We start from the raw sequence: 22,722 nt of genomic DNA, 5'->3' as shown, positions 1-22,722 counted from the left end.
GCAGGCAGAGTGCCTGGAACTGTCCTGCTGGATGGACCTTGGCAGGACAGGAGAAAAATTTTTATAGATGAGATACAATAAACAACCTTGAGAGCGAGAAATGAAGAGCCCTGACTCCTTCTTCCTTCTTCGAACATGTGGGACAAAACAGAGACTGTTCATGTATCTCAGGGCTGCAATAAACTGCAGAACTGCCGAGACCAGAGGGGAGGGCTGGGGCTCACAGCGTCTGTGGCAATGCTGTTCTCACTCCATGGATTCAGTGGAGCAGCACTGGCATTCTGGTACCTTCTTCCACCCTTGTTCAATCCCTCTGGCTGCAGAGCAGCCCAGTGAGGGCCTTTCCAAAGGACTGATGGCAGGAGGAGATGTGGAGGGATGTGCCCCCTCTTGAAGGAGTGACCAAATTATCCTTTGTCTGCTTAAAAAGGAAAAAAGCCCAGAAGTTTCTCTCCTCAATTGGGTAAAAAGACACCTCATAGGACCTGGGGAACTTCACCTCAAACTTGAGGAGAGCCAATTGGACAAAAGCCAAAAAGCCCTGCCTGGTTAATTTTCTAGAAAAAGAAGAGAACAAAGGAACTAATGGCTTTTGTGAGGTGTTTTACCAGGAGCAAGAACCTCTTGAGCCTGGCTCAGTTTTTCTCTGTAAAGAGCTTTGTTATTTTGCCTTTTATTAAAACTTTTCTGTTTCCAACAGTACTACAGAAGCCATCCTGCTGATTTTATGCCATCTGAGCTATCTCAGGTGCGATACAGATCTCCAGGAGCTTATGAGACCTGGCTGGAGGAGACCATATATCAGAGTTGGGAAACCCTTGTGCAGCCAGGTCACTACTCTGCTGCTCCCAGGGGCTTCACATGGGGCTGATGAAAGGCCACAGCAGCAGCAGGGGTTTTCAGATCTGCAGGTTGGCCTGCGGGCCAAATTTACACCCACTGCCATTCCAGGAGGGGTAAATGAAGCACAGAGCGTTTTGCAGAACATCCTGCCAGTCTGTATGGTCACAGGGGGCTAAAACAAAGACTGGATCTGGCACTCAGTGCCATGGATTAGTGGAGGTGTTAGGGCATGAGTTGGACTAAATGATCTTTAAGGTCTCTTCCAATGCAGTCATTCTGAGAATTCTTTGAATTCTGTGAATTCTGTGAACCTGATCCCTGCCCAGACAACCACAGAGAGGTGGAGAACTCCAAATTCAGCCCTTTCTGGATTTTAGGACCCCTCCTGCTGGCTCCTCCAGTCCCTTTGGATCCTGCTCTTCCCCCTCTGCTCCCCTAGGCAGTGGAAGGGCAGCAGGTTCCAGGTCAGCACTGAGCTCCCTGTGACACTGTGGGACATTGTGTCATGGGCCCCTGTGGCACTGCTCAGGCCATGTCACCTGCACAGCCCTGCAAGGGCTCACCCAACATTCCAGGCTGTGGGACCATTCACAGCAATGTTTTCTTCCCTCAGTATCCCTGCCTGAAAGCTGCAGTGCTGTTTCATATTTGGTTTTAAATGCCGGACTTGCCTTCCTTGGCTGTCTGCTGGCCAAGGGACTGGTGAAGCACCCAAAGTCCCTTCCATGGCCTGTGGTCCCACAGAAACCTCCTGCCTGCAGACAGCCCCAGATGGACAAGAGCACAGGGGTCTGTCAGCAGGGCTGGGGCAGCCCTGCTCTCTGAAAACTTCATTTCACACTTTGTGACCAAGCCACTGTGCGGTTCTCTTTGGTTGTCTCCATGCCCACCCTATGGAATCATGGAATGTCCTGGGCTGGAAGGGACCCCCAAGGATCCTCAGAGCCCAGCTCCTGGCCTTGCACAGGACACCCAGGAATTCCCCCAGCTCCAGCAGCAGGCTCTGCCTGTCAGGTCAGCACTGAGTCTCTCCTGAGCTGCTGCAACCCACCCTGGCCCATTTCCCCACTGCTGCAGGCTGGACCCAGGCCTGCCCCAAAACCTGCATTTTGTGGAGATCTGTGTTACTGGGAGAAAAAGAGAAGAGCTGGGAGGTGCTGATGAAGTCAAAAACCCACTTAAAGTAATAAGAGCTGTCCCAGGGCTGTTGTGTGTTTGCAAACAAGGTTTTTGGCTGCTCCCTTAGGCCCTCTTCAGCCTGTAATAAAAGCAGGGCCGTTGTTGTGGTGCAAAATTCACCTCAGAGTTTCCAGCAGAAGCTACATGGGAGCTAAACCCTCTTCCACTGAAAGCACTCAGAAATGTCTCTTTTATCTTCCCATTTGGAAACCTGGACTGCAATGGAGCCTGACAGGATTATTTTATTTACTCCATCTCCTGTAGCACCGCTATTTCTGGCTGCCTGTCTGGCTGCTGCTATTACACTGGTCTCATTTTGCTTCCATCCAACCTGCTCTGCTCAGGCAGCTCAAGGGAAGACAGCAACAGCAATAAACCACAAGCTGGAGCTTGCATTGCCTCCTGATTACAAGAGACACATAAAAAGCACAAATGAAAACTAAATGTGTTTCATGCAGTCACTGATCTTTCTGCACTGTCAGAAAACACTAAAGGGGCCCCATCGAGGACTGCTCAGCTATTGGTGAAAGAAAAGTGGAATTTAGAGCAGTAACTCTGTTAACCCTTCCTACTTCAAACTGCAATTCCCAGCCTCATGCCACAGTGCCCTGGAGCCCATTGGGGGAATTCAAATTATTACCCAGAACAGAAAAAAGAAGATCCTCATCTGCTAAGAACCTCAAGCATCCCCAAGTGATCATAATTAATGCTGTGTGGCACAGGCCTGGATGTTAAGTACCATGATTTGCAAATCTAAAGCATCTCCATGTCAAACTCTCTCAACTTCAGGGTGATAAGGAAAGTGGACCCTGTGCCTTTAAGGCAACATCTTTTAGTGTTACCATCATCCAGGATTGCCTTTATTTCTTGGTAACTGCGGCCAGCATCCCAGAATAGGCATTTTTGTCCTGATTATGCACATATGGCAAGGCACACTGAGGCACTGCTTGTTCCTGCCCAGCCTATTCCCTTCTGCCTTCCCAAGAGGCAGCTCTGAATTAGGGTCTCCAAGCAGAGAAAGGCACCACCTTGTCCTCATGCCCACAGCAGTGTCCCAGCCTCAGGAAACATCCATGGGAGAGTTTCACATTGGTCCAACAGCTAAAAGTTACCTGGCTTTGCAAGGAAAACCTGGATCCTGAGCTTTCCCAGTGCCTGTGGATCAGGACTGGTGTTTCAGCACTCAGTTTGTGGAACCCTGGAACAGCTGACAAGGCCATTTCACCTGATCAATCTCCTCACAGCCTGGCACCAGGACAGCATTCAGTGGTGATGTTAGGAAGTGACCAGTGGCAAAATCTAAGCCAAAGAGACTTATCTGTAAAGCTTGGAAACTATTTTTTGTGAAAATGATCCCACACAAGTTGCTCTGCAAGGTGTTTGCCAGCAGGGAAAGGTGCCTGCCACACTGTCAGCTTCTCCCTGGAAACCTCAGTGCAGCTTTCCTGCTTGGAACAAAGACTTCAGTACACCCACAGTGGTGGAAATAACATCTGCCAAGCACATCTGAGTGCAGCCCTGGGTAATTCTCATTTCCCAAGCCAGGTCTCTGTCTGAAGGTGTGCTGGTCATGGAAATGCATCCAGGAATTCCCACTCTTGCAGCAGGTGGCAAAAGCAGGCAACAACCAGGTGATAATGTCAGGAATGATCACCCTGAGAGTTATTCCCCCTCACAGAAATGCCCTGGCCAGGCGTCCAGCAAAAAAAATGCCCTGAAACCTTGAAATATTTCCAGACACCAAGAGAAAGGAGTGGCAAAGCCTCTGGAGAGCAAGGCCCGAGCAGAACAGATGGGATTTGTTGAACATGTGTTACCTGCAGCTGGACACTGGGAACACTGCACCAGCAGTGTCCCTTCCTCAGCCAGGGAACATGGATGGGCCAGCAGGGAGACCCCTCATCCCACCCTGCAGGAACTGTGAGCAGGAACCTGCAGGGTGAGCCCAGGGGGAAAAGGTCTGGGGACAATGGAGCTCACAGGGAGTGCCAGCAGCAGAATTGTCACAGATTGATATCAATTGTCACAGTTTGATATAAACTCTGTCCCAGCAGAACTCCTGTATCACCTCCCCACCCACAGGATCCATCTGAATCACCAGGGGATGCAAACAGGTGAGGAAGGAGATGAGGATGTGCAGGTAACTGCAATGGAGATCTGGAGGAGAGAGGGATCCTGTCTGAAATCTGTGTTTGCCTCCTAAAGCCACTCAGGATATCTCCCATGCCTTCATCAAACTGAAGTCTGTGGCATATTTAAATAAAGAATCAGATCCTTATTTCTATTAAAAATCTCTTTGGGCCAACAAAGAGATAAAAATCACCATAATAATTTTTTTAAAAGTATTTTTTATATAGACTGTGTCATGATGAGGGATATATCACACCTATTAATAATCTCCTTCACCTGAAGAAAACCCACAAATGGAGATTTTCAGAAGATTCACTGAAATGTGCCATCCTAAATGGTTCCAAAGCTGCTCTCAGGGGTGTGTGGATCATATTCCACCTCTCAGTTTTAGAGCAGAGGATAAGGAAGGCTGGCCCCAGGTTGCCAAACCTCGAGGTAAATGGTGCCTCCCTGAGGGGCCATGCCCTGAAGCAGAGCTGATCCTTACTCTGTCAGGGGATCTGTCAGGGGGTCAAGACAGCACAGACTATACACCACTCACATTTACTTTATACATGGGATGTGTGGTCCCAAAATGGAGCTAAAACTCCTCTTAACTCCAGATTTGGACACTCATTCAGGATAAAGGGAAGCGTGATCAGGATGGAAGAGCCCAGCTGGAGCCTCATCTCCCCTCCCAGCCCAAGGCTGGAAAGCAGCAGCTGCAGTTTGATGCTGGGCACAGACACAGAGTGAGAACTGCAGTGGGGTCTGAGCCTGTGCCCAGGGGTCACCAGAGGAGCTGCCCTGTGCCCTGGCACCCCAGAGCTGGGCACACACAGCACAAGGCCCTGGCACATGGAGCCAGTGGTGTCAGGAAGGGCCAGACCCCCTCACAACCCACAGGGGTTCCAGGCAGCACCTCCACACTCCCAAAATGCCTTTGCCATGCAGAAGGGAGGAGGACAGTGAACCACTGGCACTGGCTGGACTCTGATGAACCCCCCAGGCCCCCAGCAGCCTGCTGTGAACTGCTGACCACTCTCCAGTCCTGCTGATGACCACGGGAATCCCAGCCTGATTTTCCCAGAGTTAAGGGAATGCTCAGTACTTCTCTGCAACAGACCCAGTGCAAGGCAGAGCGGATGCTGCCATCTGAATGGGAATTCAGGGTCCCAGGCAAAGAGCAGGAGGGCAGCACTAGGAAGGGAAGCAGCTGTGCCCCCCAGGCTCACTGCAGCTCTCCCTGCTGCTCTGTGCCTGTTCCTGCACAGGGCTGGGCCAGGAGGGAAAGGGACAGCAATGAGGGGGGAAACAAGCAGGCATTCCAGAAGGCAGAACTTCAGTCAGCCATGACTCAGGAGAAGCCAGTGCCACCCACTGCAGTGCCCGGGCTGTGGAGGGGCAGCGATGCTGTGCTGAGTCAGGAGCCACCCACGTGCCCACCCACGGTGCCAGGGCCTCCTGGGGGGTGCCAGGCTCAGCCTGCCCTGAGCCCAGGGGCTGCGACAGGAACACAGCCCTGTGCTGCCCCAGGGACACCCCCTGCACAGCTTTGTGTGGCTGCAGGAATGACAGCACACCCTGACCTGTCACAGCCAGCCCTGAGGAGCTCTGTCCCTTCCTGTCACACAGGGGTGGTGGCAGTGAGCTGGGGTCACCTCAGTGGGACACCAGAGCTGCTGTTGGACAGTTTCTGTGGATCACAGCTCACCTGCTGCTACAAACACCACAGCACAGCATCCTGCATTGCCCTCCCTCCTCCCCCATGGGCTCCTGTAAAATCCCAGCACAGCACAGACAGGAGGATGAGGCTTGAAAAGCCTCTCCCCAAGCACCAGCACAGACACCCAGCACAGCCTGGCTGCTGCTCATTACCATCTCAATGCAGCAATTGGGCTGTCAGCCCCAGTGCCAGGTTTTGTAGTTCATACAGGAATTGCAGGGCTATCTAATCCCAGATCATACACTGCAGCCAAAACCTAAAACGAGAAGGGAGGCAGCGAGCCAAACCAGGGGCACATGAGATAAAGGCATGAAAAGAGCAAGTGGAGGCTGGATTTGCTATGAGCACAAAAATCCCTCTATCACAGAGTGCTCCCCACCCTGAGCATGCAGATTGTCCTTCCTCAGGGCTCTCCACATCCTCCTCTGCACGTGCAGCCAACAGCCACTCTGCACTGGCAAGCCTGCCCACAGCATGCCCTTAGCTGTGTCCTTACCTTCTTGCAGAGAACCATCTGGTGATCAAAGAGAAAGAAAACTCGCTGCTGGTTCCGTCCATAAGGCTGGTAAATCCAGGACATCTCTCCCGTGTAGATCAGCTCCGAGCTGCGGTCCAAGATATCGTCCCCCTGGAGGGCACAGGGAACCAGCCTGAGTAACTGCACTGACAAGTCTGGCTTTGTACAATGGGCAGAAGCAGCAATTTTGTAAGATTTTGGCCCTTCTGCAGCTCTCAAAGGCACCCCATCTGATTTCAGACCAGAAACTGGGATTGGGGATAATTCTGAAGGAAGGGGAATAAATGAAGGAGGTGTGGATGCTTGAAACGGGGTCACTACAGCTCCCACTGCAATGGGGAAAGAGCTGCCCCAGACACTGCCCCCACTCCCCTCTCCAGGTCCCCCCAGACCTTGGATCTTGCTGCAGGTGCTGGTGGCATCAGGAAAACAAAACCCTTTCCTCCTCAAAGCCCACCCCAGAAACACTTTGAATTCAGGACACCAAATTCCCTGCACGCCCTCCTTTAGAAGAGCATCCCAAAGCACTTCCCCTCCTGAAATCTCCAGCCAGCTACAAAAGCCTGGGACACACTGGGGCAGCAGTTCCCCACCTCTGAAGCTGCCAGAACTCAGCCCTCTGGATTGCTGCCTCCCTTCTCACTCATGCAGGCACTGCCAGTCCCTTCTCCCACAGCTCATTAGAGCTCCCCACCTCCAAAATCCTGTCAGGACCACCCTGGTTCCTGTGGCAGCCCCAGCCCCCTGGCTGGCCAGGCCTCCCTGCTGGCTGCCAGAGTGCCCTCACCCTTCCCTGCCTCCGGCTAACGCTTGTTTTCCTCTCCCGAGTTTTTTTTTAAGGATTCATGAGCAGATGGTCTTGAAAACACAGTGCTCTCTCTCCCACTCTCTGAGAGAACAAATGCAGTCACCCTCCACTAATTGGAATGAGCTGGACTTTTTAAAAAGTTAATTAAAATCTATTTATTAAAAATGGGTGAATTCACCACCACCTGCCCTGTGGGCATCTCAGCAGAGCACTGTGGAAGGAGGTGGGACGGCTCCAGCTGAAAGGTGAGGCAGCACTCAGGAGCAGCACTCAGCAGCAGCACTCAGGAGCAAGACTGAGAAGAACTCTTTTTTTTTTTTCTTTTTGGCTGCAAACTACTGCAGTTCTGGCTTTGATGCCAAGCTGGAACCGATTTCTGGGTCGAGAGCATCCCAAAAATCCCAGCAAACAGCTTGTGGAGGCTCAGCCAGCTATGGGGGGCACCTAGCTAGACACACACTTGTGGTGCTGCTCTCACTTGCAGGTGCCAAGGCAGCCAGGAGTGCCCCCCCTTCCTGGTTCCGTGGTGAGGATTTCAAACTGCTGCTCAGGTAAATGTGTAATTAACCTCTCAGCATTGATTGGGAGCGACCGCCTGTGTCCCCGGGCCCTGTGACAGCAGCAGCTTCATTAAGTCACTGCATCACCAAGCTGCAGCACAGACTCCAAATGGCCTTAGCCAGGGCTTTATGCACCTCCCTGCCTCCCTCCTGTGCCTGTGCTGCCCCAGGGGCTAAGGAGGGATGGACACAGAGGGTCAATGCCCCCAGGGATGGGCTGTGACCACCCAGAGCCTCAGCAGGGTCACACTTCAGCCTGGTCACAGCCTGGGCACCGAGTGCTGCTGCCACAGCTCAGGGGGACACGATCCCTAGAACTCCAGAAACCTCTGCAGGAAACACACCAGCCCCAGAAACTGTGAGATTTCCTGGCTACACATGAGCTTACATGAAGAAGATTCCCACAAGCCTATGGATGGGAGCTTTAGGAGAGGGGGTGAGCTTAGGAGAGGCTGGCTGCTAAAAATAGAAAGTCAGCTTTGTCTTTTACTCCTGTGGTAGCATCTGAAGCCTGAGGACACACAGAGGGCTCTGTAAACACTTCTACTTGATTAGCTGAATCCAAACTGTGTAGTCCCTGCAAGCAACATAACCCAAAAACATCCAGATCCAAAATGATGGGATTTGTATTGCATTTCTTATGTGGGGAAAACAATTTCTATACCCAGTCTCTAGGCCAGAAATAGCTGATTTCCCACTTGGGGTGAGCAAACTGGGAAATACAGATTGCACAGAGTTTGGGACTGGCACGTGGCTGTCAGGAGCAGCGTGTCCAAGGTCCTGCCCTGCTCCTCCAGCCTGGGCTGCTGTGCCAATTCCCACAGAGGAGCTTCAGGGCACGTCCTCTGAGCCTCCACAGGCTTTTCTTGTCCTGACACAGTTGTAGCTCTCTGAAGAGCACAAATTGTCTCCTCCTGGTCCCCACTGAGGGCTCAGGGGGCAGTTGCAGGGTGGGGACAAAGAGGGACACTGGCTGCCCCAGCACGCCTCGATCCCTGCTCCAGACAGACGTCCCCAAACGTCTGTCCCAGTCCCACGCTCTCTACAGAACCAGGAAAAAATTTCCTTTTTCTTCTCCATTTTTTTCCAACTCCTACAGAGGCTGGATCATCCTTCTGCAAGTTAAGACAAACCTGCTGAAAAAGGAAGAGGCTGAACTTTGAGTTGCTCTGAACTGGCATACATTCAGCAGAGCACAGCAGCAGAGTGGCAAAGAGAAGCCCTGACTCCCGACACCTTTTCCAACCTGACTTTTGTCCCATAAGCCTCCAAAAACCCCCTCAGCCCTCCCCAGACACATGCAGGGTTTTCAGAGCACATCCTGCAGCACCCAGAGGGCAGCCAAGGAAAGCTGACTCCCAGAGCCAGGCAGAGCCCCTGTGTGCAGCACTGGGAGCACAAGGCCCCAGCTCTGGGCGGGCTGTGAGCCCCCTGGAGCCTGCAGTGACACACTGAGTCCCCAGGCCACTCCTGGCTGTGACAGCTCAGGGTCAGCTCTGCTGCTGCTGCTGCTGCCTGGAAAGATGTGGATGCTCCCCAGTGCTGCTGCCCTGGCCATGCCCTGTGATGGGCAGCTGGCAGGAACACAGAGCTTGGAGAGTGCCATGAAATAAATGGGAGCAGCAGGGCAGCAAGGCAGGGCTGGCTCTGAGAGCTGTCCCCCTTCCCAGACACCTCCTTGGGCTCAGGAATGCCCAGAGCCCCCCAAGCTGCCCCCTGCCCTGCCCTGCTGGACACCAGGAGGGATCTGTGCCCTCTCCAGCTCCCAGGGAGCCAGCAGGGCTCTCTCGTGCCTGACACTGCTGTTCTGCAATTAGAGACTGACAGGCTGATTAGCACCCGGGGCTGCACTGAGATCACACAAAGGAACGGCAGTGAAATGTTGTCCTTTTCAACAAGCTCAGTTCTGATACCTTCTGTTGCTGGGGGGAACGAAATAAAAGAAGGAGAAAAAAGAAGGCTCCATTTCAGTCCCTGCCATGGTGCTTTTTTCCCAGGAGGATTTCTCATCAGGCTGCCCTCACTTTGGTGTTCCAGGCAGCTTCTCTTCGTGGCACTCTTGGATCCACTGATGCAGTAGCAGGCTCAGGCCAGTGATTATAGATTACATAATTAAGGGCAGCAAATCTTGATTTAAAGGACCCGTAAATAACAGGAATGGGAAGAAATTTAAAAGGACAATGCTCATTAAATTTCTCAAATATATATATTTCTCCCTTCATGGAAATGTAATACTCTTGGTATATACTCTGCCCTATTGGCAAACCACGAGAATCTCTGGTAGAAGCATATAAATATCTACACAAACCAAAGTGATCTGTTTAAATAGCAAGTTCAAACCAGGCTGATGAGCAAGGCTTTGTCCTCTGCCAAACCTGGTTAACTGTCCCCTGTTGGATCAGGGACTTCCACAGATCTCCTCCCAGGGAATGGGAGCCAATTTTCCTCCCTCCTGGGAGAAAAAAACTGGGCCGAAAGGGAGGAAAATGCTGCTGGAGATCTGGAGATGGAGCCTGAACTGCTGCAGTGATTGCTGCTTCATTTTGTTTTGATGCAGTTCAAGAGCTGTGTGAAAAGGCATAAAATTGAGCAATTCCAGGTGTGCTGAGGCACAGACCTGTTTTCCATCCCCACACCATCCATACAGGGCACTCAGGGAGGCTGTGCTGGGCCCTGCCCATGGGAACAGAGCCCAGATCTGCCCAGGAGCAGTGGCACAGGTGGCACAGAGCTCCTCAGACTCACAGGGGAGCAGGAGAGAGGGACCAGGAGCAGAGGGAAAGGCAGGGATGTATCTCTGAGAGGTGTAAATACAGTCCTGGCTTTGTGGAAATCTCTTTAAATCCTGCTCTGTGTGTGTCTGGTCTTGTATTTGTGGGGTTTTCAGACAAAGGAAGGAATGATGTATTTGATTTTATGGTTTTGAAGGTTAATTTATTATTTTATGATACTATGTTATATTAAAGAATACTATACTAAACTATACTAAAGAATAGAGAAAGGATAATTATAGAAGGTTAGAAAGATAAGAATGAAAACTTGTGACTCTTCCAGAGTCCTGACACAGTTTGACTGTAATTGGTCATTAAGTTAAAACAAGTTACATGAAATTAATGAAACAATTACTAGTCGGATAAACAATCTCCAAACACATTCCACATGTGAGCAAAACAAGGAGAAGCAAATGAGATAAGAATTTGGTGTTTTTCTTCTCTGAGGCTTCTCAGCTTCCCAGGAGAAAATTCTGGCGAAGGGATTTTTCAGAAAACATGACAGTGACACGTGGAGCTATTCCCACCAAGCTCTTGAGGGCTGGAGCTCCCTCAGAGGGCAGGGACAGGGAAGGGAGAGAGCAGCAAAGGCTGCCCAGGATGCTCTGGCTGCCCCCTTTGAAGGCAGCTCTGTGTGGAGATTTAAATGTCACCGCTCTGATCTGAGGGTGTGTCACCCTGAGCAGGGGGACAATGCTGAGCGGGGAAATGGAGCTGGAACATCAGGGAACACTTCAGACCTGAAAGGCACTGAAAGGGCTCGGTGGGAGGTGGTGGAAGCCCCAAATTCTGAGCCATTACCAGCTCAAAGCACCGCAGGACTGGTGTGGGCAGCACCTCTCCGGGTCTGTTTGTATGCTGGGAATTCAGGTTACAAAATAAATGAGTCACACGTGGCAGCAGACCAAGGCAGGCTTCTCAGGCAAGCCCACATTGCCACAAATTACACAGGAACTCATCTCAGAGTGGGATTATTGCTGACTTACAGCAGCCAGGGAGATCAGAATCTTCCCTTACAATTCTGCTCAGTCATTTCTTGTCCAAAGATGCCAAAGCTGCCAATAATTCCTTAAGATTTCAGGCCTGGCTGTCCCCTGTGCCAGGTCACCCTTTCCTGGTTCCACTGGAAATTTAAACAATCAGATCCTGCTTGCAGGATTTCTTGGGGAGAACCTCTGGCTTTGCTTAACTCAAGGATATTTGTAATTTTCAAATACTCACCCTGAAATTCACCTCCATGGGGCCACACATGTGAGAAATTTTTATCCCATGGAGGGATAAAAAGGATTCCTAAAAAATGGGATTTAGTAAACCCCTCTGTTTAAAGCAGCTTGAACACACCCTTACTTCTCCTATTTGTTTTAGGATCAGCATTCCCAACACCACCTCTCTTTGCAAGAAACTGTGCACACATTTTATATACCACAACATTTCAAATATTCCCTCACTAAGTATTTTTTGTTTGGTTGGGAATTTTTCCTTCTTCTTTAAAGAATCTTTTTCCACCATCTCCTGACAAAACATGGGTAAATTTAGAAATGAAAACTTCAGAGCAGAGAATCAGCATCATCAGTCTCAAGATGCTGAGGAAAAACAGACATTCCTCCAAATGAAATATCTCCACATGCTGCAACATTCAGCCACTGAAATCAGTTGTGAAGTGCCAACGTGGTGGGAATTTGGGATTAGCTCTATCTTGTGCCCTGCCTGCATTCTGGGTGGAAAAAGTCTGAACTGGTAATTTTTTATGGCTGGTTCCTCTTTTCTTGGGGTCAATGCTGTTTCCAGGGGGTCTCAGGAAGGCTGGGCTGTGCCTGTGCTCTGGAGCCACTGGGATGGACAGAACAAGTACAGAAAGGTCAGATTAGAGCAGGAGCAGGGCCAGGAAAGCTGGGAATTACAGCTGGGGATCCTATCTCTGCAAACACCAAGTGGGAGCTGATCTCCTCCTCAAAGCAGACCTGTCCCTTCCCCAGAGGCGGGAGAGGCTGGGGACACACACCAGGAGGTCCCTGCTGTACCCAGAACTGCACAGGAGACAAAGCTCTGAGCCTGCAGGGCTGGGTGAGGAGCCAACCCCACTGCTCCATGTCCTGGGAGCATCCCTGGAGCAATCCCAATTACATCCCTGCAGCCTCCAAGTGGGGTTTGGGGTCTGCAGTGCCACAGGAACACCTGCACACATCTCAGCACATCCAAGCACTTCCCAAAGATCCAATCCTTTCATTTCTCCCACTCTCTTCCTGCATTACACTGTGGCTCACTCCTGGGTATTTTGGGTTTCTGTGCATCCTTCTGCCTGTTCCATGGACAGCTGTGCAGTGGGGGCTGGATCTGGTGATTCAGAGCTGCTTTAGAGGATAGAATCAAGCAGTAAAATCCTCTGCTGGGTCCAACCCTCATCCTGTACTTTCTCATCAAAACTCTGTGACTCTTCTTGATCCAAAATCCGGAATAAAAAGGGCAAGGAAGGTGTTTTTCTTTGACACCTTCCTTGCCCTTTTTATTCTGGATTTTGGCTGTGTTCCCTTGGGATTTCTGAGCAGAGCAGCAGCAGGCTGTGCTATGTTATGAGAAGCTGAAGGATGCTGCTGCAATAATGTGCTCAAAATCTGGAATAGCTGAAAAAAGCCTGGAAGAATAATTTGGCAAGTGCCTGAGGATGGGATGGAGATAAAGAATGGGTACTGCTAAGCAGGAATGAATTATCAAGGACAGGGCTAAATAAAAATGAATTATCAACTGAGCTAATGGAAGAGAAAAAGCAACTGCTATTCCACAGATCCTGTGTGGAGGTCACCTTGGCTTCCCTCTCACACATGAATATTCACTGGCTTGGAATGGATCTGTCCTTAATGGAGATTTATTTACAGTGAGGGGCTGGGAGCTCCTCACAAATGACCCCCATTAGCTCATCCCATGGCACACTCCAGGGCTGAGCACGGAGCTGATGGTGCTATGCCTCCTGCAGAGCACTTTCCTCATTCTGGAAATGAGCCTGCCTGGCAGTGAGAGATGTTCCTGAGCAGTAAAACAATCAGACACATTGTCTGTGCTCTCTGCTCTCCCAGCCAGCCACAATCCCAGCTCTGATTGCTGCATTTATGTGTTTTATTGTGTGTTTTATCACCAGATCCAGGGTGATAAACCTCCATCCTCCATCACAGCAATGAAACTAGCTCAGCCAAGGAGGACACAGGTGATGCACCTGTATTTCTCTCCCTCTCCTCCCAGCCTTCACAGATCTTTGCCAGAAATAAATTAATTAAATGATGAATGCCTCTTTCCCACACACTCATTTCCACAGTATGATCCCCATGACTGGAATGTGGAGTTATTTCAGACTTCACAAGTGAGGAAGCAGAAAGGCTGCTCCATCACTCTGATTATCTCCTTGCTGAACACATGGGCTGATGACAACAGCGAGAGGATTTACAAAAACGTTTGTCCTCAATCTGCTGCAAAACCCTATTTATGGATTACTTCCATACAATGATTTTTAAAAATCAGGGACGAAAAGAAAGGGAGAACATAATTTTAGTATGGCTTTTCTTCCAAACACATGGCACAAATGTAGAGACTGAAGGCCTGCTGGTGAGGAATCCTTCTGCTGACTCTGCCTTCCCTGTGCCTCTCAGCTCCTTAATTACACCATCACTACACACAGGGCTGCTTCAGAAATATCTTTAAGTGGGATGTCATTTATAAAATGCAAATAACATCTCTAACTGCAGTTTTAACAGTTTGGCTTCCAGTCATAAAGCAACCACCAGAAGGATTTTCTTCATTTTCTTAACCTCTTGCAATTTCCAGAGCTTTTTGCTACGTCTTTCCCTCCCTCCTCCCCAGTGACACAGCACAGAGGCAGAATGCACAGGGGGTTGGTTTGCTCCAAGTCTCACCTACTACCAGCACTGCAACCACAAAAGTCACTCCAGGTTGCTAGTGATGAAATTGGAGCAGGATTTTCTTTAGGGCACTGTTAATGTTTAAGCACCACCCCGAAGTCACAACTGCGCCTTCTCCATACCAGGCTTCATCCCAACCCATGGGAAATGAACTTTAGGGTTTTAGATAACCCAAGAACAGCCTGGAGGTTGCCAGGCTGGCAGGGCAGGGTTACTGTACCTCCCAGTCCAGGACAGAGGCCTGCCACTGAGCAATCTTGTCGATGTTCTCCAGCCTCCGCTTGCGCTCGTTGATCTGCAGGGTGACGTTCCTCATGACGGCGAGGGCAGCGGCCACGTACCTGTAGTCACTGCACACACAGGGAAAGGCCATCAAAGGCACAGCAGGACATGCCCAGCAGTCTGTCCCATCTGCCACAACCTCACCAGCCCACAGGGACACGGGCAGGGGTGACCCCTCACTGCTACAATGGGATTTTTCCAACAGGATTGTCACGATAGAGCAGCTCAATGGAAAGTGGAGCTGGGAGCCCAGTCTGGCCTCTACCAACCCAGCCCTTTGGGTGAGCCCTCTGCAGCCTCATGGAGCCCAGTGAAGAACATTCTAAAGACAGGCTGAGCTCTTTTACAGCCTCTGTCTCTGGGCCTGGATTTTTCTGGTTTAAAATGAACATTTAGTGAAGGGTTCATTTAGGCAAAGGCCAGAGCACCTTCCAAGCCACTCCCAGAGAAGTCACCCCATGGAATTCAGTCTCACTGCAGATTTCAGGTGAGCAACTCAAGCAACTCTTTTTTCTTTAGCCTGCACAGCCCTGTGAGTGCAGTAACACAGAGTGAAAACAGGCTCCTGCCAGGGCCACTGAGGATGATGATCAGTCTTTTCAAAAAGTGATGCTGAAATCAATGCCATTGATTCCTGCCCTGTGCCTGCTCTTCCATTCCAAGGAGCTGCAACGTTCATTTCCACTGGGGAGACAGGCAAGGCCAGCTGCCACAACACCACCACAATGTATTATTAACTTAAGGGCTGCTATTGATTGCTGACTAATGAGAAAAACTGCCATCTCGGGCAGCTGCAGGGGGAATGGCTTTATTGATTATTGCTAAGGATTGTGCTGGTGACAGCTAAAAGAGGGGTGAATACTGGGAATTAGATCCCCCCTCCATGTGTTCCCAACAGGATAAATACTAAGAAACAAGCACACTGTGATATACAAAAAATATTATTTGCTCAAGGATAAATAAAATATTATTTTCCTTGCTCAGGTGAAATCTTGAGCTGAGTTTTCATATTTTCTTAAATTCTTATGTCAAAATTCTAGGTGTGGTTAAAAGCAATCTCACAAATTCCAGGACAGCAGGAAAGGGCCTTCAGCAAAATAAAGGAAAATAGAGGATGGGCTGCCTGATCTATCCTATCCATCACAGAGAGGTCTGGGTGAGGAAGGACCTTAAAGCCCATCCAGCTGCACCCCCTGCCATGGCAGGGACACCTTCCACTGTCCCAGGTGCTCCAAGCCCCATCCAACCCAGCCTTGGATACTGCCAGGGATGAAAGGGATCGTGCTACACAATGAAGAACTTTTTGTGCCTCCCTTTGTGTGAGCATCTGTGTGAAGGGAGTGTTGGTTGTGTGAGGCAGGAAAGGAGCTGCGCCAGGGGGACATCAGGGTGGCCTGGAGAACATCCATGAGCTCTTCAGGGAAACAGGGAGAATCTGGAGAGGCAGGGAGAGGTGCAGGGTTTGCAGACAGTCACCAATGATCTCCCAGCAGTGATGCTCATGCTCAGAAGGGAGGGCACTCCCTGGCAGAGTCTCCTCATGTAAAATGAGCTGAGTGAACTCATGTTCCTACATTCCCAACTCCAGCTCCCTTCTGCTCTGGGAATGCTCAAAATTCCAGCAAGCTGCACTGAGGACCTTCCTATATTTAATTAATATTAAGCTGGAGTGGATCTTTAAGAGGTGAACAGATGTGGCTTTGTGAAAAATTCAAAGGAACCAGGCTGCAGACAGGAGGGAGGCTCTGAGCTCAGCCCATCCTGCCTCCATGCAGAGTGGGACGGTGCCAGCAGCTCATCCTGGGAATGCTAATTCCCTAATTCCAGGGAGAAAACCCCAGCAATGTTTTCCTGTCATGCTGTAATGAAGAAAAGGCTCAGGACTGAACTTTTTGGGCTCCCAGCCCATGTCTGTGGCAGAGCTGGCAAAAACTTAGAAGAAAAAGACAACGGGAGCAGAGCATTTGGCCATGAGGCAATAATAGGATCCCATTAACCATGAGATGAAGGCAAATAAATGGTTTGTCAACTCTGTTGGGGCTGCAGTGGCCACTTCCCAGTGCTCCATCAGAATCCAAGCCTAGATCCTTGCCAAGCATCACGTGCCATCTCTGGGGAGCCTGCTCTGGATGTTGGATTCAGCATTGTCCTGACCTGCTGCAGGGAAAATCCACAGCTCTGCAGGTGTGGTGGCAGTGAAAAGGAAGGGACAAAAGAAAAAGACGACATGTTCCTCTGTTAGATGAAGCTCACATCCCTGCTTTCCCTGGGATCCTGTGTTTTCCCATGTTCTGTCTCACTCCAGGGCTGGGATATGGCACCACTGTGCAGCCATAGGTTTCCTCCCTGTGCTGTCAGAGCTTCAGGGGTTACTCCTCCCAATGCAAGGTGAGCAAACCTCTCCCTGCCCTCCCTTCCCAGAGCACAGAGGAACAGAGAAATGGTGTGTCCATGGCAATCCAGTGGCACAGAGCCCTCAGGCTGAGTCACTCAAGTGCTGCTCCCAGGGCTCCTCAGAACACGACTCTGTGTGACTCCTTAACAACATGGTGAGTTTAGAACACGCCTAAGGGAACAGGAATGTGCTCCCAAAATAACCCAACCCTGGTGTTATCACACTGCCCATATCCCCTTTGCTGTGGCTCCCAAATAACTCACAGAGGGTCATTTGAAACACCCTCCTGGTGGGAAGCCACATCTGAGCTCCCAGCCAGGGCTGTGGGTGCTCCTGTGGCTGCTGAAGGGGAAACCCAAAACCTGTGGGATCCCAGAGCTGCCTTCTGATACCCTGAGGTTCCCATGAGTCCATTCCAAGTTTGATTTTGTCTTTGGAAAAGCAGGAATTGGATCTGAAGCCAAAGGCTTGTGCAAACTGGTGATTTGGGGCTACCCTGAGTCACTCAGACTTGTGGGTCAGGTCAAAGCAGATCAATGCATCTCTGCTCCCATCACACTTCTGCTCCGGGCCTGGGAAAACAAGCCATCAAACACTTGAAGAAGTTTCTGAAACATCTCTGCTCTTTTCTGTTCTCACTTGCTTTTAAATGGGTTTTGGAAAAAGTAAGAAAATTGGCAGGGCAGGAACAAATCTGCTCTCACAGGGCCTGATTTTTCTTTCACCTTATTTTCACAGCAGTAAATCCCAAGTGGTATCACAGGCACTGCTCCTGATTCACACTGTCAGGCAGCCAGGCTGATTGTCCTCAGCAGCAGCAAAAGAGATGCTGGAAATTTTGGGAAGCAATCAAACTGCAGGTGCTCCTCTGAACCTAAACTCCACAGGAAAACCATGGATGGGACTGGGCTGAGAAGCTGAGCAGGTTTGGAGCTCTCCCCACATCAGGCTCCAGCTGCAGACCCTGGCCCTGTGCTCACTGTGTGCCCAGGGTCTCCCTGGGAGCAGGGAAGGAGCCTCTCAGACCACTGAATGCTAATTAGGTAATTTTTCCAGTGTAACTGGTAGCATCAGAAAGTACATCCAAGGGTAATTAGTTCACATGTCTGATTAGAACAGAGCTGAGTGTGTCTCCATGGAGAATTGCTGCTTGGAGAAGACTGAATTGTCTGCTAACCCTTTGTCCTGCTCCTGTTTATCCAGGATGTCACAGGGACAAGAGCTGGACAGAAAACCCCAAGCCCTGGGGGGACAGAACACTGGACAGAAAACCCAAGCTCTGTTGGGAAGGAGCACTGGACAGAAACCCCAACCCCTCTGTAGGGAAGCAGCACTGGACAGAAAACCCCAAGCACTGGAGAGAAAACCCCAACTCCTGTGTAGGGAAGGAGCCCTGGGCAGAAAACCCCAAGCTCTGTGTAGGGAAGGAGCACTGGGCATAAAATCCCAAGCCCTGTGTAGGAAAGGAGCACTAGACAGAAAACTCCAACCCTTGGGTGGCAAGGAGCCTTGGACAGAAACCCCAATGCCGGTGTAGGGAAGGAGCCCTAGACAGAAAATGCCAACCCTTGGGTGAGAATGAGCACTAGACAGAAAATCCCAACCCTTGGGTGGTAAGGAGCACTGGAGAGAAAACCCCAAGCCCTTTGTAGGGAAGGAGCCTTGGGCAGAAGCCCCAAGCTCTGTGTAGGGAAGGAGCCTTGGGCAGAAAACTCCAACCCTTGGGTGGGAAGGAGCACTGGACAGAAACCCCCAAGCCCTGCTGGGAAGGAGCACTGGAGAGAAAACCCCAAGCCCTGTGTAGGAAAGCAGCACTGGAGAGAAAAATCTCAAGCTCTCTTGGGAAGGAGCCCTAGGAAGAAACCTTCAATCCCTTTGTAGGGAAGGAGCACTGGGCAGAAAACCCAAGCCCTGTGTAAGAAAGGAGCACTGGAGAGAAAACCCCAATCCTTGGGTGGGAAGGAGCACTGGACAAAAACTCCCAAGCTCTGTTGGGAAGAAGCACTGGACAGAAACCTCCAAGCCCTGTAGGGAAGAAGCACTGGAGAGAAAACCCCAAGCCCTGCTGGGAAGGAGCACTGGAGAGAAAACCCCAAGCCCTGTGTAAGGAAGGAGCCCTAGACAGCAACCCCCAAACCCTGTAGGGAAGAAGTACTGGACAGAAAAACCCAAGCCCTGGGTGGGAAGGAGCACTGGGCAGAAAACCCAAGCTCTGTGTAGGGATGGAGCCTTGGGCAGAAAACTTCAACCTGTGGGTGGAAAGGAGCACTGGACAGATCCCCCAGCCCTGCAGGACAGCAGCACTGGACAGAAACCCCAACCCTTGGGTGAGAAGGAACCCCGGACAGAAAAACCCAAGCCTTGGGTTGGAAGGAGCACTAGACAGAAACCCCCAGCTCTGCAGGGCACAGCCCTGGACAGATCCCCAGGCCTGGACAGCTCCCCCAGCCGTGCAGGGCACAGCCCTGGCCCCGTGCCCACAGGGTACCTGTGCTCCTGGGCCGTGTACTTGAGCAGCTCTGCCAGCTGCAGGGGGTACTTGCAGATCTTCTGCACGGGGGTGAGCAGGAAGCCGTCGATGGCGATGTCGATCATCTGCTGCAGCAGGCGGCACGCCTCGAAGAAGTGCTGGTACCTGCTGTCCTTCATCAGCTTGGAGAGCTCCATGCACGCGTCCAGGTGGTTGTTACAGTACTCAGAGTAGATCCAGAAGCCGTCTTGCTGTGAGGGCAGGAGGAGGAGGACGGGTCAGGCAGAGACCTGGCTGATCCATGCTCCACCAGGGCTGGGAAGGGCAGGGTTCTGTGGGATATGTGGGGCTGGTGGGGCAACAGGGAAAGGAACCACAACTCTCCCCTGGAGGGAGAACCCTTCAGGCCACTCGGGTGAGAAAAAGGACATGCAGATTCAACGTATCCCATTGGCCCTGGTGTTCTGTCCTGCCTCTCAAGATCCCCATATAAACCCCTGCTTTCCCTGCCTCAGTGGCTCCTTTGACACTGAAACCTTCAAGGAAGAAGCTCAATAAAGGCTCTCCTTGGAACCCCACATGAAGTCCCCATCTCTCCTTCTGTGTCTGCTGCATCCCAGAAGAGCTGAAACCACCCAGCATGAGCACAGACATGCCTGTGCCCCCCAGGTGTCTTTTTCCAGACCCCTCTTCAGGGAGGTCACAGCACTCTGAACAACACCCATCACGACAGGGATACTGGGAGAAACTCCTCTGGGAGGTGGGGAGGCCCTGGGATGGAATTCCCAGAGAAGCTGTGGCTGCCCCATCCCTGGAAGTGTTCAAGGATGAGCTTGGAGTCTCATAAGTCTATAAAGGTGTCCTGCCCACAGCAGGGTGTGGAAAAAAATTATCTTCCCAACCCTTCCAACCCAAACCAGTCTGGATTTCCAAGAAAGCACAGACCAAGCAGGAGGAAGGACAGATCCTACAGTGCTTCTCCTGTTTGGAAGAGGTGCTGGGAAGGGAGGGACTGCAGAGAGGGACCTGCACTCTGGCACAAGCTCGAGGTCTCTGCAGGTACAGGTGTGTTCATTGAGCCCTGCACAGAGCTGTGCTTGCTCTTAGCTTCAAATCCTGCAGGGAAGGTTTGAAAGGCACAACCCAGCAGAGCTCTGGCTTTTGGTAAGACAAGAGGACAACCTTGTTATTTCTAGAGCTCTTTCCCTGAGCCTGAAGCACCTGACAAGTGTTTGGGGGCTGGGGATGTTTGAAATTCCCTTTACCAATGGGGAACTCAAGGCACTGTGTGGATTTCCCCAGGAACAGCACCCCAGAAAACACTAAAAACAAACAAAAAACCCACTGACACGTGTGCTCCTCCACCTTTTGGACTGGTCCAACAAGTTTTCTGGTGTCTATTTTGTTGGAATGTCCTTTTTCTGCCTTCACTGACCACAGACTGTCACCTTTAACTTGGGCTTGATTCATCTGGGCCATGCAGACAAGGCAATGAAAGGACAGAGGAAGATTTCCCTGGGCAGGAGAGGGGCACAGCCCAGCACCACAAATTAACTCTGAGACAGCCCAGGTCACAGGCAGGTGTTGCAAACCAGCCAGTTCCACCAAGCTGTGGTCAATGCCTTCTAATAAAAGGACAGATTCTATTTAGCCAAGACATGCCTGCCCAGCAATTGCTTCTCAATCCCTGAGGGTCCAAACAAGCTGCTTCTCTGGGAACAGGGATCCAGTGTCCTTCCCATCCCTACAGCTGACCCAGCCACACACTGACAGCTCTCTCTTCCTGAAGAAAATGAGGAACAAGATGCTTTGGAGATCTCTAAACAGGATCTAAACATCCTCACCCCTCGGTTTCCCAAATGGCTAAGCAGGGACAATTTATCAGGAGTTTATCAGCCAGCTCTCAGCCCCTGTCTGGTGACAGGCAAGTGTCAGATCTTCCTCCAAATCTCAGCAGCAATTCCTGCTATTGTCACTATCAATGAATTGACAGCACAGCCTCAAGTCATGACATCTGAGTTACTGATTCTCAGCAAGATTTCCTACATCTCCCTAGCACAGAGGTGGAATGTGATGCTGCTTTCTGCAGGCTCTGATAAGAACCAGCCATGTTAACACCTCATGCACCTTCTCAGAGGAAACCCCAATGAGAGACCCAGGGATGTTTAAAAGATGCTGTGAAACTCTTTAGGGATGTCCTGCTGAAGTTTCAGGAATGTTTGTCAGGAGTTTCCCTGATAAGCAGTGAACTGCTGCCCTGACACAGCACAGGAGCTGCTCCCCTCTCCCTCCAGGAAAGCCTCCAGCTCCAGGGCTGGCATTTGTTTGACATTTCCTGCCATATTTACAACATTGGCCAATTCATCAGCTCCTGCAGGAGGTGGTTTATGGAACAGTAGGATGGGCCAGGCCAGGTCCTCCAGTATCTTCCAATCCATGTGACTCAGGTGCACTGGGAGTTATCCAACTGCACATCCAAGCTCTCCCTCCTCTGTATCTCCCACAGTACATGGAGCAGCCCCTGATCTGTTACCAGAAGAGGTTCCTGCCTTTGGGGTTTCCCTCCCTCCCAGCCATCCTGGAGGGACAGTGGCAGTGCACTCACGTGTTCCAGGAAGCAGGGCCCAATCTCACTGAGATGGGGGTCCTCGTTGTTGTACTGCTTCTCCAGGTCCCGCACGAAGCCCATCTGAAATCTGTAGATGTCCTCAATGTTCCCAAAGATGATTTTCAGCTGCTCGTCACTGAACATGTCCCTCCTCTTCCGGCACTGCTTTAGGTAACCCTGGGAGAGTGAGAAAGGAGGATTTGCAGGGAGCAGCCACAGTCAGGGCACAGCCCCAAGGAGGGGAGCTCAGTGCCCCTGCAAACCCCACTGCCCCCAACACCTCCTGCTGTTCCAGATTGCAATGCAAGATGTTTTCCATTACCATGGCACATTACCTTTATCAAGTGGGCAGTTTGCTTTATCTCTCTCTTTGTGTGACCACATTCACACCTCCTTGGGAGGGGACATTGCTGATAACAGTTATTGAATGTCCCTGCATGGCTGATAAGAACTACAGCATCCCATTGGGAGATGGGAGCCCAGAGGGAGGAGCCAAGCATTCCTACCCAGATATAATCCAGAGGTTTTGAGACACCAGCACGGCTT

At 50.9% G+C, this 22,722-nt stretch overlaps 1 protein-coding gene across 6 annotated transcripts in view; it reads right to left on the bottom strand.

Annotated features, from left to right (window-relative positions):
- Window positions 1-22,722, bottom strand: part of ARHGEF9 (Cdc42 guanine nucleotide exchange factor 9) — a 204,560-nt gene that overhangs the window by 23,638 nt on the left and 158,200 nt on the right. For all 6 annotated transcript variants that reach the window (XM_058814398.1, XM_058814399.1, XM_058814400.1 and 3 more), the window contains 4 exons: window positions 22,174-22,353; window positions 19,587-19,819; window positions 14,642-14,771; window positions 6,354-6,485 (listed from right to left, as the gene is read on the bottom strand). In XM_058814398.1, the coding sequence (XP_058670381.1) occupies window positions 6,354-6,485; window positions 14,642-14,771; window positions 19,587-19,819; window positions 22,174-22,353 (675 nt within the window). The remainder of the gene's footprint in view (window positions 1-6,353; window positions 6,486-14,641; window positions 14,772-19,586; window positions 19,820-22,173; window positions 22,354-22,722) is intronic.

This window comes from Ammospiza caudacuta, chromosome 14 (genome assembly GCF_027887145.1).
Source record: "Ammospiza caudacuta isolate bAmmCau1 chromosome 14, bAmmCau1.pri, whole genome shotgun sequence".
NCBI lineage: Eukaryota > Metazoa > Chordata > Aves > Passeriformes > Passerellidae > Ammospiza > Ammospiza caudacuta.
This window is presented reverse-complemented; position numbering and strand designations above follow the sequence as displayed.